The following is a 12,705-nucleotide window of genomic DNA, read 5'->3' as shown; positions in this document are numbered from 1 at the left end:
ACATTGTAAGGGGAACTCAACATATTAATCTCTACTGAACTGGGTGCTTTTTATCACAATATTTTACCCCATACATACTATCTACTTGTTATATTATGGATAGAAGACTACAGCAAGACACACTTTGACAAGGCAGTCAATATCCTATTGAGCGTCTGTCTAGCCCTACAAGTATGGGCATGTACTGTATGCACTCCAAGAGTTCAAGCCAGAAGACATACACGCGCGCAAATAACATAGTCAATGCTACTATTCCACTTTGCGAAAGAAAAACGTCATTACTACTCTCTGCCATGGTTTATTTGTAGTTGTGTTATTGTCTCTCATGCCAAGTGAGTGTTAGGCTAGTGACTAGATGAACATGCTAGACGGGCAAAAGTTTGTTTTAAGTATATGCAGAACTGAGCTAGAACAGACGATATCTGTTCTAAAACGAATTGTAGGATTATGTTAGGGTTGGTGGTTAGTCGGGTCTAAGTGTTTAAAATCGTGTTTGGGGGTTTTGAAGCGCTGTAGGCCTACTTCCGTCGGTTCTAGCGTGGTCAAATAGTGACAACCTGGGTGGGAGGGCTTCTATAGTTGACTGAATGCATTTGTTTTAAATATTCAATATGGCTGACGGAGGAGTAATGAGCCAATATGAAAGTTCAGGACCAGGTAATCATTACTACATTTTACATATTCATTTGCAGATTATATTTTATTATGTCTGACTCCGTGACAAATAAACGAAAAGACCAGCACCATATGGTTGCTCTAGTTTACAATCTTACCCGGCGCGTGTATGAGGAAAAAAGCTGACCAGGATTGTTGTTGTCGTTCGAGGAGAAGACATTCCCTCCTTTGTGTGGTGCGCGTTCCATATTCATAGCCAAAAGTCACAGCGATTTAACATATTTTATCTGTAATCGGCAACGCTGTTGAGTTGTTTGCTCTAGCTATTTAACTCACTTTAAAAAAATGTAATGGAACATAACTACAGAAAAAAAGGCAATAGTTAACGAGCTAGCTTCGCTTGCATGGACACTAGCTAGCAAATAGCTAGTGTTACTTCGTGCTAACTAGCAGCTAGCTACATTTTGCATATTCATTTATCTCAGAAGTATGTTTAGAAATAATTTGAAAGAATCTAGCGAGGATTTGATACAACAATTGCAGTAAATCTAATAATAGTAAATCTATTATTTGCAATGCAGTTGGGGGGGGTTACCGCTAGGAGGAGATCACTTATTTTCATTACTCGCTGGCTACAGTAACTTGACTGTAGCAATGAACACGGTCAACGTTATGGGTACTGTATCAATGAGATCGCACCAACGAAAACTCTGAAAATCCATGGAAACGTTGACATCTTTATAGCGTAGTTTTCCTAACTTCTCTTCGACATTTGAACGAAAACTTTTTGATAGAATGTTAAACCGCTTGGAGTGGAGTTTGCCACCACGTTTGTAACTCTGGTTACAGGCATGTACCTGTTCCAGGCCAAGGTCACAGACTAGCTATCAGGTTGAATACTTTTTGTGCAAAGAGGGCTACTGTTCCCAACTGGTTTGTTCTGTTTGCTAGTGAAAGCAGACTGAAATTGAAATGGCCAAGTTTGTCATTGTTTGTGTCTTCCCCGCTAGGCCTACAGGCATGCCAGTGGAATAACTTTTATAGTTGTACTAGCTCAGCCCATGTTTTCTGAAGAGTAAATGTGACACAGTTGGGTAAGAGATCCCTCCCTAGCCACCCCACAGTGTACTAGTAGTACTAGAGGTTGATGGAAGAACAAGGTCTTCTGTGGATCTCATGTAGACTACTCATCACATAGGCTATCCATCAGTTCGTCTCTTTGAAAACAATCACATTTTTGACTTAGCCTATTCCTTTCACATTTTTCCTTTTACTACCGTCTAGTCCTGTAGTGGTGTACCTGAAGGTAAAGGACCTCTTCTAGAATGTTACGGAGTGTCATAAAGCCCTGTGTCAAGGCCTCCAATGCTCAGGAGGAATCTTATGCACTGTTTTTCAGCTCCAATTTCATAGAATATGATCGATGTTTTGCATATTTTGGATGTCTGTTATTTGAATACGCTGAATTTTCTCTGCCATCTCCTCTCTCTGCCCCCTCTCTCCTGTGCGCTCTCTCTCCCTTATCTACTTTGCATTATGCATTTGGGCTTTCAATAACATGAAAGCATAATTCATTGCTAATCTGAAATTCTATTAATTGAATGATTTGCATAATGCATTGTGTGCCAATTAGGTTTATGGAACTCAAGGCTCTTATCCACAACTGTCTGCTGAAGCTCAAACATGTTCAGTGTAGGCCTACAGCCATCAGTCTCGTATACAAATTCAATGTCATATATGTTTTGTTTTGGAGATTTGCCATTGAAGAGAAGGCCATGATAAGGGTTTGCGTAGTCCTACACTCACGCCTTCATGTCTTGGATTTGGAAACAAAGTTTACTATCAGTTTGCTATCAAATGGCAAAGTGGGGCCTACAGCTTGGAAGTAATTTATCCCCCTCGCCCTCAAATTATAAGAGTTGCGAGGGAGAGAGTGCGCACAAGAGTGAACTTATTTGGCACGTGCCACGTACTCCTTAAAAGCTATCCAATTAATATGCAAATTAGCTAATAAATATTTATAGAGATTTTTTGAATTATGCAGAAAGCTTTCGGAGCTCTGTGTGAAATGAATTGCTCTCCGCAACTTCAAAGCAGGCGCCTTGGCTTAATGAGAAACGGGGGGCTGAATTTGCATACGGCTCTAATCAGCTGAATACTGATTACGCTGCTTCGTTATGGGCGCTACGCTGCCAGCTGCACTCTTTGTTTCTGTTCCATTCCACAGGGAGGGAGGGAGAGAGAGAGAGAAAATGAGGAGAAAAAGACAGAAATACTGTTTTGCCACACTCTTGTTGATTTGTTTCAGTGAGAGAGGCGGTGTGCTGAGCAGCTAGTTGTTTCAGTGAGAGAGGCGGTGTGCTGAGCAGCTAGTTGTTACAGTGAGAGAGGCGGTGTGCTGAGCAGCTAGTTGTTACAGTGAGAGAGGCGGTGTGCTGAGCAGCTAGTTGTTTCAGTGAGAGAGGCGGTGTGCTGAGCAGCTAGTTGTTACAGTGAGAGAGGCGGTGTGCTGAGCAGCTAGTTGTTTCAGTGAGAGAGGCGAGCAGCTGTGCTGAGCAGCTAGTTGTTACAGTGAGAGAGGCGGTGTGCTGAGCAGCTAGTTGTTACAGTGAGAGAGGCGGTGTGCTGAGCAGCTAGTTGTTACAGTGAGAGAGGCGGTGTGCTGAGCAGCTAGTTGTTACAGTGAGCGAAAGAGAACACTAGACGGATCTCCTCCTGTTTTGTTCTGTTTAACACACCTGGTTGTGCCAGTCTTCTGGGTTCTGATTGCTCCTGGTCAGTGGGCCCAACTGAGCGGGGTCAGTGCCAGCTGGCCTGGATGGCACGCCGGTGATGCCACAGACTGTGGACTCTGCAGTAGCCGGTGAGCAGAGCAGTGTGAGAGATCTGTTCCAATATCCACACTAACATACCACATTCCACTTGAATGAAGCAATGTTTTGGGTTTGGATACAGTGCTATTCAATTGGTATGCTAGTAGTAGTATTGGACCGCGTGTCATGACAATAGAGTATTCCAGAACACCTGTGATGGTTTGTGGAATTCTACACTTGTTGATCCTTTGAATTTGTTTTCTGAAGGAATAAATTGAATTGTCATGTGCTGTTTCCGAGCCGTCTGGTTTACAAGCTTCTATTGTCCCCTCTGTTTCAGACACGATAATCAACCTGTCAGTGCCCAGTAAAAGCACCATGGAGAACGGGGACGTAGTCAAAGGTGAGTTTCTACAGCCTTTCTTTGACTACAGCTAGAGCCTTTAGTATGTCATGGAATATGTGTTTCTTGGAATGAGCTTGGCCGTCTTTATATATTATGGCCTGTTTAATTTCCATCACAGAAAATGTAGTGCTGAACTGACTTGAGGTTCGATGGTGTTGTCCTCGGTGCTGTACTGTGGTAACAGAGTAGTAACAACTTTGAGTCTGTATATTTGGTCCAATGTAAAGATGTATGTTGGAGGATTTTGACTGTGTTGTTCTGACTGACCTCCCGTCTCTAGGCGTGCTGACCAATGGCCGGGACTCTCAGAAGCAGACTGTCATGTCCCTCACCAACGCACAGTCACAGGCTCTGCTGCAACAGGTAACACACACACTCCCACGCATTACTCATATTATTTTTATTCTTTTTTTAACAAAATCCAGAAATGCTAATTTGCATACTTTTAGTCTCTAATACTCTACAAGCCATCAGTCAGTTAGCTCCATAGCCAACATGATCTAACACCAAGGCAAGACGGATAAGATCCCGTCCCCTTGGCTACTCAAGGGGTCCATTCATTGCGTCCAGCGTTACCATGGTGACGCCTTTAGCCCGCTACCCTGGCGCCAGCTTGGAACTAGCCGTTAAAATGGTAGTACAGCAGCCTGCTGCCTGGCATGCCTCCTCTCGCTGAAACAAAAAACCAGCGCGCTGTCTGCTGCATGCTAATTAGCCCACTCCAACTGTCGCTTAGAAACAGGTGGGGGTGGATATGCAAATGTATGCCAATTTACATATACCTCATAACCAGTCTTTGATTATAATACTCCCACCTTCTCTCTGCAGTCATATCCCCATAGGTTGCACTGGCTTTTTATAATTTAAAAGTAGTAGGGTTTAAGCCACAGATTAAATCTCTGATACACACCTACACGCCCCCTTTTATCTCTCTTAGTCACACACACTCTCTCTCCTTCAATCTCTTCTCTTGTCTCTCTCCCTGTTTGTTTGTGTAGTTGACCTTGTCTCCAGCGCAGCAGCAGCTGTTTCTCCAGCAGGCTCAGGCCCAGCTCCTTGCAGCAGCCGTTCAGCAGCACTCCGCCAGCCAGGCCCAGAACAGCAGCACCACGGGGGCCGCCATCTCTGCCTCCGCAGCCACCCCCATCACCACCCAACTACCACTGTCCCAGCCTATACACATCACTCCTGTAAGAGATCTACTGTAGTGTTATATACTCACTCACACACAGTGACTCATACTTGTCTAACACTGGCTCCTCTCTCTCAGCTCCAGCAGCAGGGCCTGCAGCAGTTTGTGTTGGTCCAGCCAGGTCATTCCATGGCCACCCAGCTACAGCCTCAGTTCTTCATCTCCCAGACTCCACAGGGACAGCCCAGTATGTTTCAGTATCATAGTAAGCTATACACCAGCACTGAAGTAGTTTCATGTTTCAGGACCTTTCACTAAACCATCTCTCATTTGACAGATCTTTTGCAAGCCCAAAATCTTCTCACTCAACTACCTCAGAGCCAAGCCAACCTCCTACAGACTCCAACTATCACAATTGCCCCACAGGTCAGGGGAAACACACTTTTTCACAATAGCCTAATTGTTAGTGGCTGTGGGTTGTTTCAGGACAGGAACACAGACCATGCACGTCTCTTCCTCCCTCTATCTTTCTCTCCTATCGCACACAGCCGGCCTCTCCCACACGGACCATAACTGCCACCCCTGGCCAGCTCCTCATCCACAGCCAGACCCCGCCCCCTAAAGGTCTGGGCACGCCCACTCTGGAGGATGCCAATGATCTGGAGGAGCTGGAGATTTTCTCCAAGGCCTTCAAACAGAGGAGGATCAGACTGGGCTTCACACAGGTATGGCGCAGGGACTCTGGACTGGTTTCCGCTGTAATACGCTCATAATTTATTTTATTTTTTGTGTTTGTGATAAATTATTTTATCCAAAACTGATTTTCTTCCCTCCATTATTTTGCCATTGAAACAAGATATGAAAGAGTTCCAGGGATTGCATTTATATTGTACTTGAGGTTTTTTTCCGAAATACTCAGTGCATCAAACTACATTTTTAAGGAAGGGAACTCACCCTATATACTACCAACCTGGTTGATGTCAGTCTTACTTTCCCTGCCCCCTCTCTTCTCCCTCCAGGGTGACGTGGGGCTGGCCATGGGGAAGCTGTATGGTAATGACTTCAGCCAGACCACCATCTCCCGCTTTGAAGCACTCAACCTGAGCTTCAAGAACATGTGTAAGCTGAAACCGCTGCTGGAGAAGTGGCTCAACGACGCAGGTAGGTCCTCATAAGGGAGGTGTGTGTGTTATTTTAATTTTTTTAAATGCTGTCATTGTGTACATTTTTATATTTGGGTAGTGTATCTGAGTTTTTCTCCCACTGGGTTTTCTGACCCACTCTCCTTGTCCCTCTGGCTGCAGAGAATGTGAGCTCAGAGTCCAGCCCCAGCCTCAGTCCCCTGGGCTCTGGTCACGGGTCACCCAGCCTGGCGTCTGACCTCAATAGCCGGCGCCGCAAGAAGAGGACCAGCATCGACACCAACATCCGTGTGGCCCTGGAGAAGAGCTTCATCCAGGTAAGACCTGGTTCTAACAAGGAAGATTGTACCTGTTCAGACGAGATTTAGATGCCTTTTAGAAGAGCTCGACCCAAATAAGGGATGTTTGACTGTACGCCGTGCATTTAGAAGTAGTCGGGGTGTCTACAGACCACTGCCAGCACTAGGTGTCTACTTTCCCTCACTGAGTCTGGTGCTTTTTGTCCCCTTGCAGCAAAACCAGAAGCCGTCATCAGACGAGATCTCCCTGATAGCAGACCAGCTGAACATGGAGAAGGAAGTGATCCGGGTGTGGTTCTGTAACCGCCGGCAGAAGGAGAAGAGGATCAACCCTCCCAGCAGCTCAGATTTCCAGAAGTCCATCTTCTCGTCCCCTACTACTGCCAGCCTGGTGAACACTGTACCCCAGACCACTGTGACTGTCACCCCCTCTCTGCCTGTCACCAGCTTCAGCCTCACAGGTACGTGTGTGTTTTTCTAGTCTTGGGTGTACTCGTCTGATCTTTCCATTGATAGTCTCTGTGATGGCAAAGCCCAAAGAGGGCTTCACCGTCTAGTGGAAGTGCGTCCTCTGCATCTCTATGGGTCCATATACGTGCAGGCTATAACCACAACTGATAGCTGATGTTTGGCTTACATTATATATGGCTAATTAAGCAGCCCATATACTGTATAGTGCAGCACTTGTAGACTGACACAGGAAGGCAGCGCCACGGATGAAAGGAGAAACTAGTGATCAAAGCCGAGGTAGTAAGTAGAGCGAGCTGCTCACCTTCCTCTCTCCCACAGTCAAACTGAGCTTTTGAGATATTTTTCATGAAAGTAACGCAAAGTAATATAAACCGTTACTTTTGTTAAATGTAATGAGTAATATTACTTTTTCAAGTAACTAATCCCAACACTGATGGGTAGTAGCAATTCCGCATTAGTTTATCCAGACTACGATCGTGGGAATTGCCAGGGACCTCACGATGCCATATTATCACCATACTTAGGTGCCGATAGCATATGTATTACGTTTCACAATGTATTGCGATTTGATACTATGATTTTTATTGCGATTTCGATGTTCCAAAAATGTTGCTCACCATATGTCTGCTGCAGAGGGACGAGGGAGAGACATGAGAACTGCTTTTGATCAGTCAGGGAAATACAAGTGCTGAAAACAAATTGGCTTCCTATTTAAATAGAAGATGGAGAACAAGCATTTCACAACATCTATTAAACACGTGTATGTGACAAAACAAAATTTGATTTGAAGCTATGAAGAAAAAATAGTGCTGGTACAGCAAACTAGCGCAAAAATATATTATCAAAACGATACGATATGCCGTCAAAAATAATATCCAGACTAACTATTGATAGTTTTTTCCCCTCATCGCTGAAGGTGATGCAGACTTGTCTTTTGTCCTGTAGCTATTTATTTGATGTTGATAGTATATTAATTATATGGTGTAATGTTGACCATCCTGTGTTCTAGACAGGACCCTGGTGCCAGCCAACGGCAACACAGCATCCGTCATCTCCAGCACCCCTACAGTCCCCTCTATGTCCCTCACACCCTCCTCCTCCGTGACAACCATGTCACAGCCAGCCGTTACCATGACGCAGGCGGGGCAAATGCTCTACAGCAACGGCGGGGGTCTGGCTGCAATGGCGGCTGCAGCGGCGGGAATCAGCCCGGGTCTCATGCCCTCATCGCAGTTCAACACAGGGTGAGGCTCACACAGACACAAAGTGCTGTTTCCACTCGGTATCTAAGTGAAAAAGATGTTGTCCATTATCACATAAGTGACTCATTGCTCCTCCAGGGGGGCCTTACTGAACCTAACTACTGCAGGTTTTGGAGGAGCGCTAGCCACCATCCAAGGTGTGTTGAGTGGCAAGTACACCCTGCTACTATGCACCTTTATATACATACTTAAATATGCATTTAATGTGTTCTTTTCTGGCTTGTTTAAAAGTCACTAGAGCTCTGAAATAGGGTTGTTTTGGTTACAAGAAGGGATGTGGAACCCTTGCTTTCTCAGGGAGAAATGATCCCCAGTCACTATGCTAGTCTAACCTTCCCTCTTCCTCCTTCCTCACAGCTCTGGCCTCCAGCGGGTCCTTCCCCATCACCACCCTGGACGGGAACGGGAACCTGCTATTTGCCAACACCAGCATGTCTGGCTCCGCCCCCAGCATGGTGAACACGCCACTCTTCCTGAACCCCCAGAGCCTGTCCTTATTGGGTAGTAACCCTGTCAGCTTCATCCCTGCCAGTGCCCTCAGCCTGCAACTCACCGCTGGCACCAACACCATCACCACGGCAACCACACCAGTCAACACCATCGTCAGAGCCTCTAAGGCCCAATGAATGAACTCGCGGGGTGGGTCGCTCCCCATTTCCTCCTCTTCATTTGGTCGTTATTTAATCTTTGTTTCTTTTTGCTACCACCAAAAAGTTGTTGTTGGAAAAATATTAAGATGTTTTCCTCCCTATCTCTGCCACAAGGGGTCCTAACGGTCCTTTCGAAGATTGATTGAGATTTGGCAATAGAATCTCTTTTTCCTCAGAACTGCTTCTAAAACCAAAAATGTGTGTTTGATTTTATTTTGCTGAGTATTGAATGAAACTGACATGGATTAACTTTCTAGAGAGATTTCATGATGATCTGTGTGTTAGGTTCTCTAATTTTAAGTTTTACTTGAGGGCGTGTTGTACAGGCCTGGACCGTTGACATCAGATTTACAACTAAAGATTAGATTTCTCTGCTTGTTTTTCCATGTTACCTAAAATGTTCTTTGTGCGGTTAGTTGTGTGCTCTGATATTTGCCGTTTGTACATTTTTCAAAACTTTTATTAAAAGTTTTGTTGCTTTAACATGTTTTTCAACATAGTTCCAACTCTTTAAAAAGAATCACTAGGCTGTGAGAGAGCTTTACTGCAGTCTCTGGGAAGAGTTAAAAACAGCAGACTTCAAGAGAACTTGGAATGTCCTTTATCCAACCCAAAAAATATTAGTGTACTAGACTTAGCTCTATATTATCATCACCCTAGTGTAATGTAACATAGGGATTAATCTAATGGACCTCTCCAGAGCGGGAGAGATTAATGCAATATTTTGAAGGGGACTTTCCAAAGACTAACAAAGATGTTTCTCTCTGATATTCTCCTCCCTTATGCCGAGGTCTATAGAAGACAGGTAGGATACCAAAAAGAGCGTCTGGAGAAGGTGGGGTAAGGTGTCAGTAGTATAGTGGAGTTGCATGGCCCATACTGAATCTGCCTTGGATTACATGAGTTCAAGAAGGTATTTACAAGAGTAATGCTCTTGAAGTAATTCTCAGGACAGCCATTTCCCAGTGAGTCACTGCATGTACAAGTTAAAGGAGATTGTCCAGGTCTGGCCTTCTCTGAGCTTATTCTTTCTCGTAAGACCAATATGCTGCCACTAGAGCCCCGGGTACTGCAATCAGTACTGACTCAACATAATATATTGAAATACCTCAGCAGCAAGAAAACAATATATAGTCAAGCAAAACTGAAACCATCAATTCTAAGAATGTAGAAATGTTTACCTGTTTTTTTTGTAGCTTTGCTGTACGTTTGAAACGGTGACGACAGCAGAGAATCATATCTTGATACACAACATGAGCTGACTCCACATGCACTGTAACTGCAGTGTCCAGTACTACTGCTATTATTATGTCATATATTCACCCAAATGGTACTTTATTCTTGTCTGATCCTAAATACCAAAGCATTAGCGTTTTCATTTTGTAGCTGGTTTGATGGCTAGATCTTTTCTTGGTGGTGTGTGTTTGTTCTGGGGGTTTCCTGCAAAGCCTTATGGAAATGTAGTTGTATCTCTGCTGGAGTCTTTGTTGTGGGTTTGCTCTGCTATATTGAGAAGTTTGAAATATGTATCCGAGGGTCATTTTTACTTTACGTCTAGCGCTCTATTCACATGCAAGTAATATATATACATTAAATATTCCTGTTTTCTATCTGAACTAGTAGGTTCTTGTAATTGAATGTAGTGCATTATCTTTAACATCCTCTGTAGGATAGAAATGTTGTGACTGGACCAAAGTACACCACAGGGTGTGGACGGATCCGTTTCTGGCCTGTTGACTTGCAGTTTAATGATTTGATTTGACAATTTAAAATCCATGATTTTTTTGTTTGACCTGGCAACAGATACACATACCAAACTGAGGATATAAACACAAAGTCCAAATGCTTGTTTCCATTATGGTCCTCTTGTAACTAAGGAAATGTACTGCGTTCTGTTTTACTTTTGTGTTGTGCTGTTTTATCAAAAAAATGTAAAGCCAGAAGTTTTCACTGTGTACTTTTCATGCCTTTATGTTTTCATCACAAGGGAGAAAATGATTTATTTTGTGGCCTTAATGGATGGGATATATGGTATCTGCATACTACTACTTAATGCAGGTTAGAAAACAACCTGTTTGTAAACTTTACTGACATCCTAACTGATGGTTCCAGTCTTGGGGGGGACAGGCTGTCTAGTGCTGGGTTCATCTGGGACTGTTGGGCCTATTCAACACCAGGAGGCAGCATCTCAAAAGAAACCAAAGACATAACGCTCTACCACACACACACACTTAGATCAGTGGTGCTGCTGTCCTTTGTAGTCGCTTTACCTGAATGTTGTGCAGTTAGTCATCACATCTCTTACACATTGTCTTAGTTTTATTTGTACGCCAAGTAATGCAGGTGACGGCAACATATGGCCAGATGAAAAAACACTCCAGGAAACTTTTGAACTTTTAAAACTAAATTATAATGGACCTTTTACGTTTTAAAATAACTGCCCTTTTTCTGGGCCCCAAAAAGTGCAGCCCTCCGCTGAATTTTGAAATCCCGATGTGGCCCTGGAGTCTAAATGATTACCCACCCCTTAACATCTGCTTGTTTTGTTTCTACATCAAGTAGAGGGCAGATATTTTCCTCCAGCTGTATTCCAAAGCAAAAATCCTGCTAAATGTTTCATCTACACAAATACCAAAGAATACTCTGGCCGGGATTCAATCCGATCGCAGGGTTATAGGCGTTGTGGCTTTTAAAGGCAATTTCTGATTGAGCTGAACATATGCAGCATTTATCGTGAATGGGACCTCTGCAAAAGCAGGGAACATTGCCTTTAAAATACGTAATACCTTTATAACCTAGGACCGGATTGAATCCCGGCCTCTGACGGTCTTTCCCAGTCTCTTCACGCTTCCCTTTCTACTCCCGTCCCTACAGCGTATTTATACTGTAGTAGACCGATACAGAACCAAGCACTGGCATCCAAAGCGCAATGTATAATATGGTACATTTCAGGGAAGATATCGTCAAGCAGAAAGTGTGTTTTGAAAAGAGCTTAATTGTTTGTTTTTCTCATTCAGTATGGATGTCAATGCAGAATGATCTTACTGTTGGTAGATGGTCAAATGGAAGGTCTTTTTGGATGTTTTACGATTCACTGCCTCGATTCACTGCCTGTGTATTGTGATTTAATACTTTTAACAACAAAAAACAAAAAGTGTAGGCCTGCATATCTTTTTCTAACACCCACACAGAGTTGGGTAGGTTACTTTCTAAATGTAACCGTTACTAGTTATCTGAAATTGTAAACAATTAACTAACTTAGATTACTCAGTAACAATCTGATTACTTTCCCCTTAGAGGCATTAGAAGTTGACAAAAATGATCCAAACAAACATTTGTTGTATCATAGTGGTCTCTGACTTGTGGTCTGACTCGCGTTTTCAATGCCTAATTTAATGTAATTGATAAAACAGAAAGGTGTCAATGTAACATTTTTGTAAACCAAGAAGTAATCTAGTTTTTCAAAAGTATAATCTGATTACAAGATTTTTTCTGATAACGTAACGGATTACAGTACACCACTCCAAATCTGGTCCCTACTTCGTCCTGTCTCGTTTAGTGAGGTAGCAGTTGTCACACTAACACTAGGTGGTGACACCCATGGTTGTGGCAATGCAAGGTGTGATGTCACTACTTGGCAGACTACATAGATGATGAACACACCCACTCAACAGTATACTAGCTTACTACTGCTATATCAACTACTATCACGCCACACTGTTGTCACGGGAACAACGTAGGGAGACCGTAGTCGTTTAACTATGTCCCATCTTGTTGACCTGTTTGTCTGCTGTATTTGGGGGATTACATTGTTTTTTTTACTTACAAATGTATATGAAAAATCTCTTACTGTAACTTGGTTATAAACATCATTAAAAGTAGTAACATTGTTGCCATTGTGTCTCTCCTTTGCAG

At 43.5% G+C, this 12,705-nt stretch overlaps 1 protein-coding gene across 4 annotated transcripts; it reads left to right on the top strand.

Moving 5' to 3' along the window:
• Positions 1-534: 534 nt before the first annotated feature.
• LOC135543283 (POU domain, class 2, transcription factor 1-like) lies at positions 535-12,682 on the top strand. Of its 4 annotated transcripts, none has more exons than XM_064970431.1 (13): positions 535-657; positions 3,769-3,831; positions 4,115-4,197; positions 4,833-5,024; positions 5,105-5,231; positions 5,304-5,392; positions 5,515-5,691; positions 5,986-6,127; positions 6,271-6,425; positions 6,622-6,868; positions 7,888-8,122; positions 8,219-8,289; positions 8,498-12,682. In XM_064970431.1, exons 1-13 carry the CDS (start codon positions 612-614, stop codon positions 8,764-8,766), a joined length of 1,896 nt encoding a protein of 631 aa, XP_064826503.1. In that variant the 5' UTR covers positions 535-611; the 3' UTR covers positions 8,767-12,682. The 4 variants fall into 4 exon arrangements, with proteins under 4 accessions (XP_064826503.1, XP_064826504.1, XP_064826507.1 ...); XM_064970432.1 differs by having other exon boundaries at positions 538-657; positions 5,105-5,213; XM_064970435.1 differs by having other exon boundaries at positions 539-657; positions 8,219-8,277.
• The last annotated feature ends 23 nt before the right edge of the window (positions 12,683-12,705 follow it).

This window comes from Oncorhynchus masou, chromosome 7, assembly GCF_036934945.1.
Source record: "Oncorhynchus masou masou isolate Uvic2021 chromosome 7, UVic_Omas_1.1, whole genome shotgun sequence".
NCBI lineage: Eukaryota > Metazoa > Chordata > Actinopteri > Salmoniformes > Salmonidae > Oncorhynchus > Oncorhynchus masou.
The sequence above is the reverse complement of the archived record's forward strand: the minus strand, read 5'-3'. Positions and strand labels throughout refer to the sequence as shown.

What these genes read in the sequence shown, in the direction of transcription:
- LOC135543283 (XM_064970431.1), top strand. Translation starts at nt 612, where the DNA reads ATGGCTGACGGAGGAGTAATGAGCCAATATGAAAGTTCAGGACCAG. An exon ending in CAGTATGTTTCAGTATCATA is followed by an intron (nt 5,232 to 5,303) that starts GTAAGCTATACA and finishes CTCATTTGACAG; the next exon opens with ATCTTTTGCAAGCCCAAAAT. An exon ending in TCATCGCAGTTCAACACAGG is followed by an intron (nt 8,123 to 8,218) that starts GTGAGGCTCACA and finishes TTGCTCCTCCAG; the next exon opens with GGGGGCCTTACTGAACCTAA.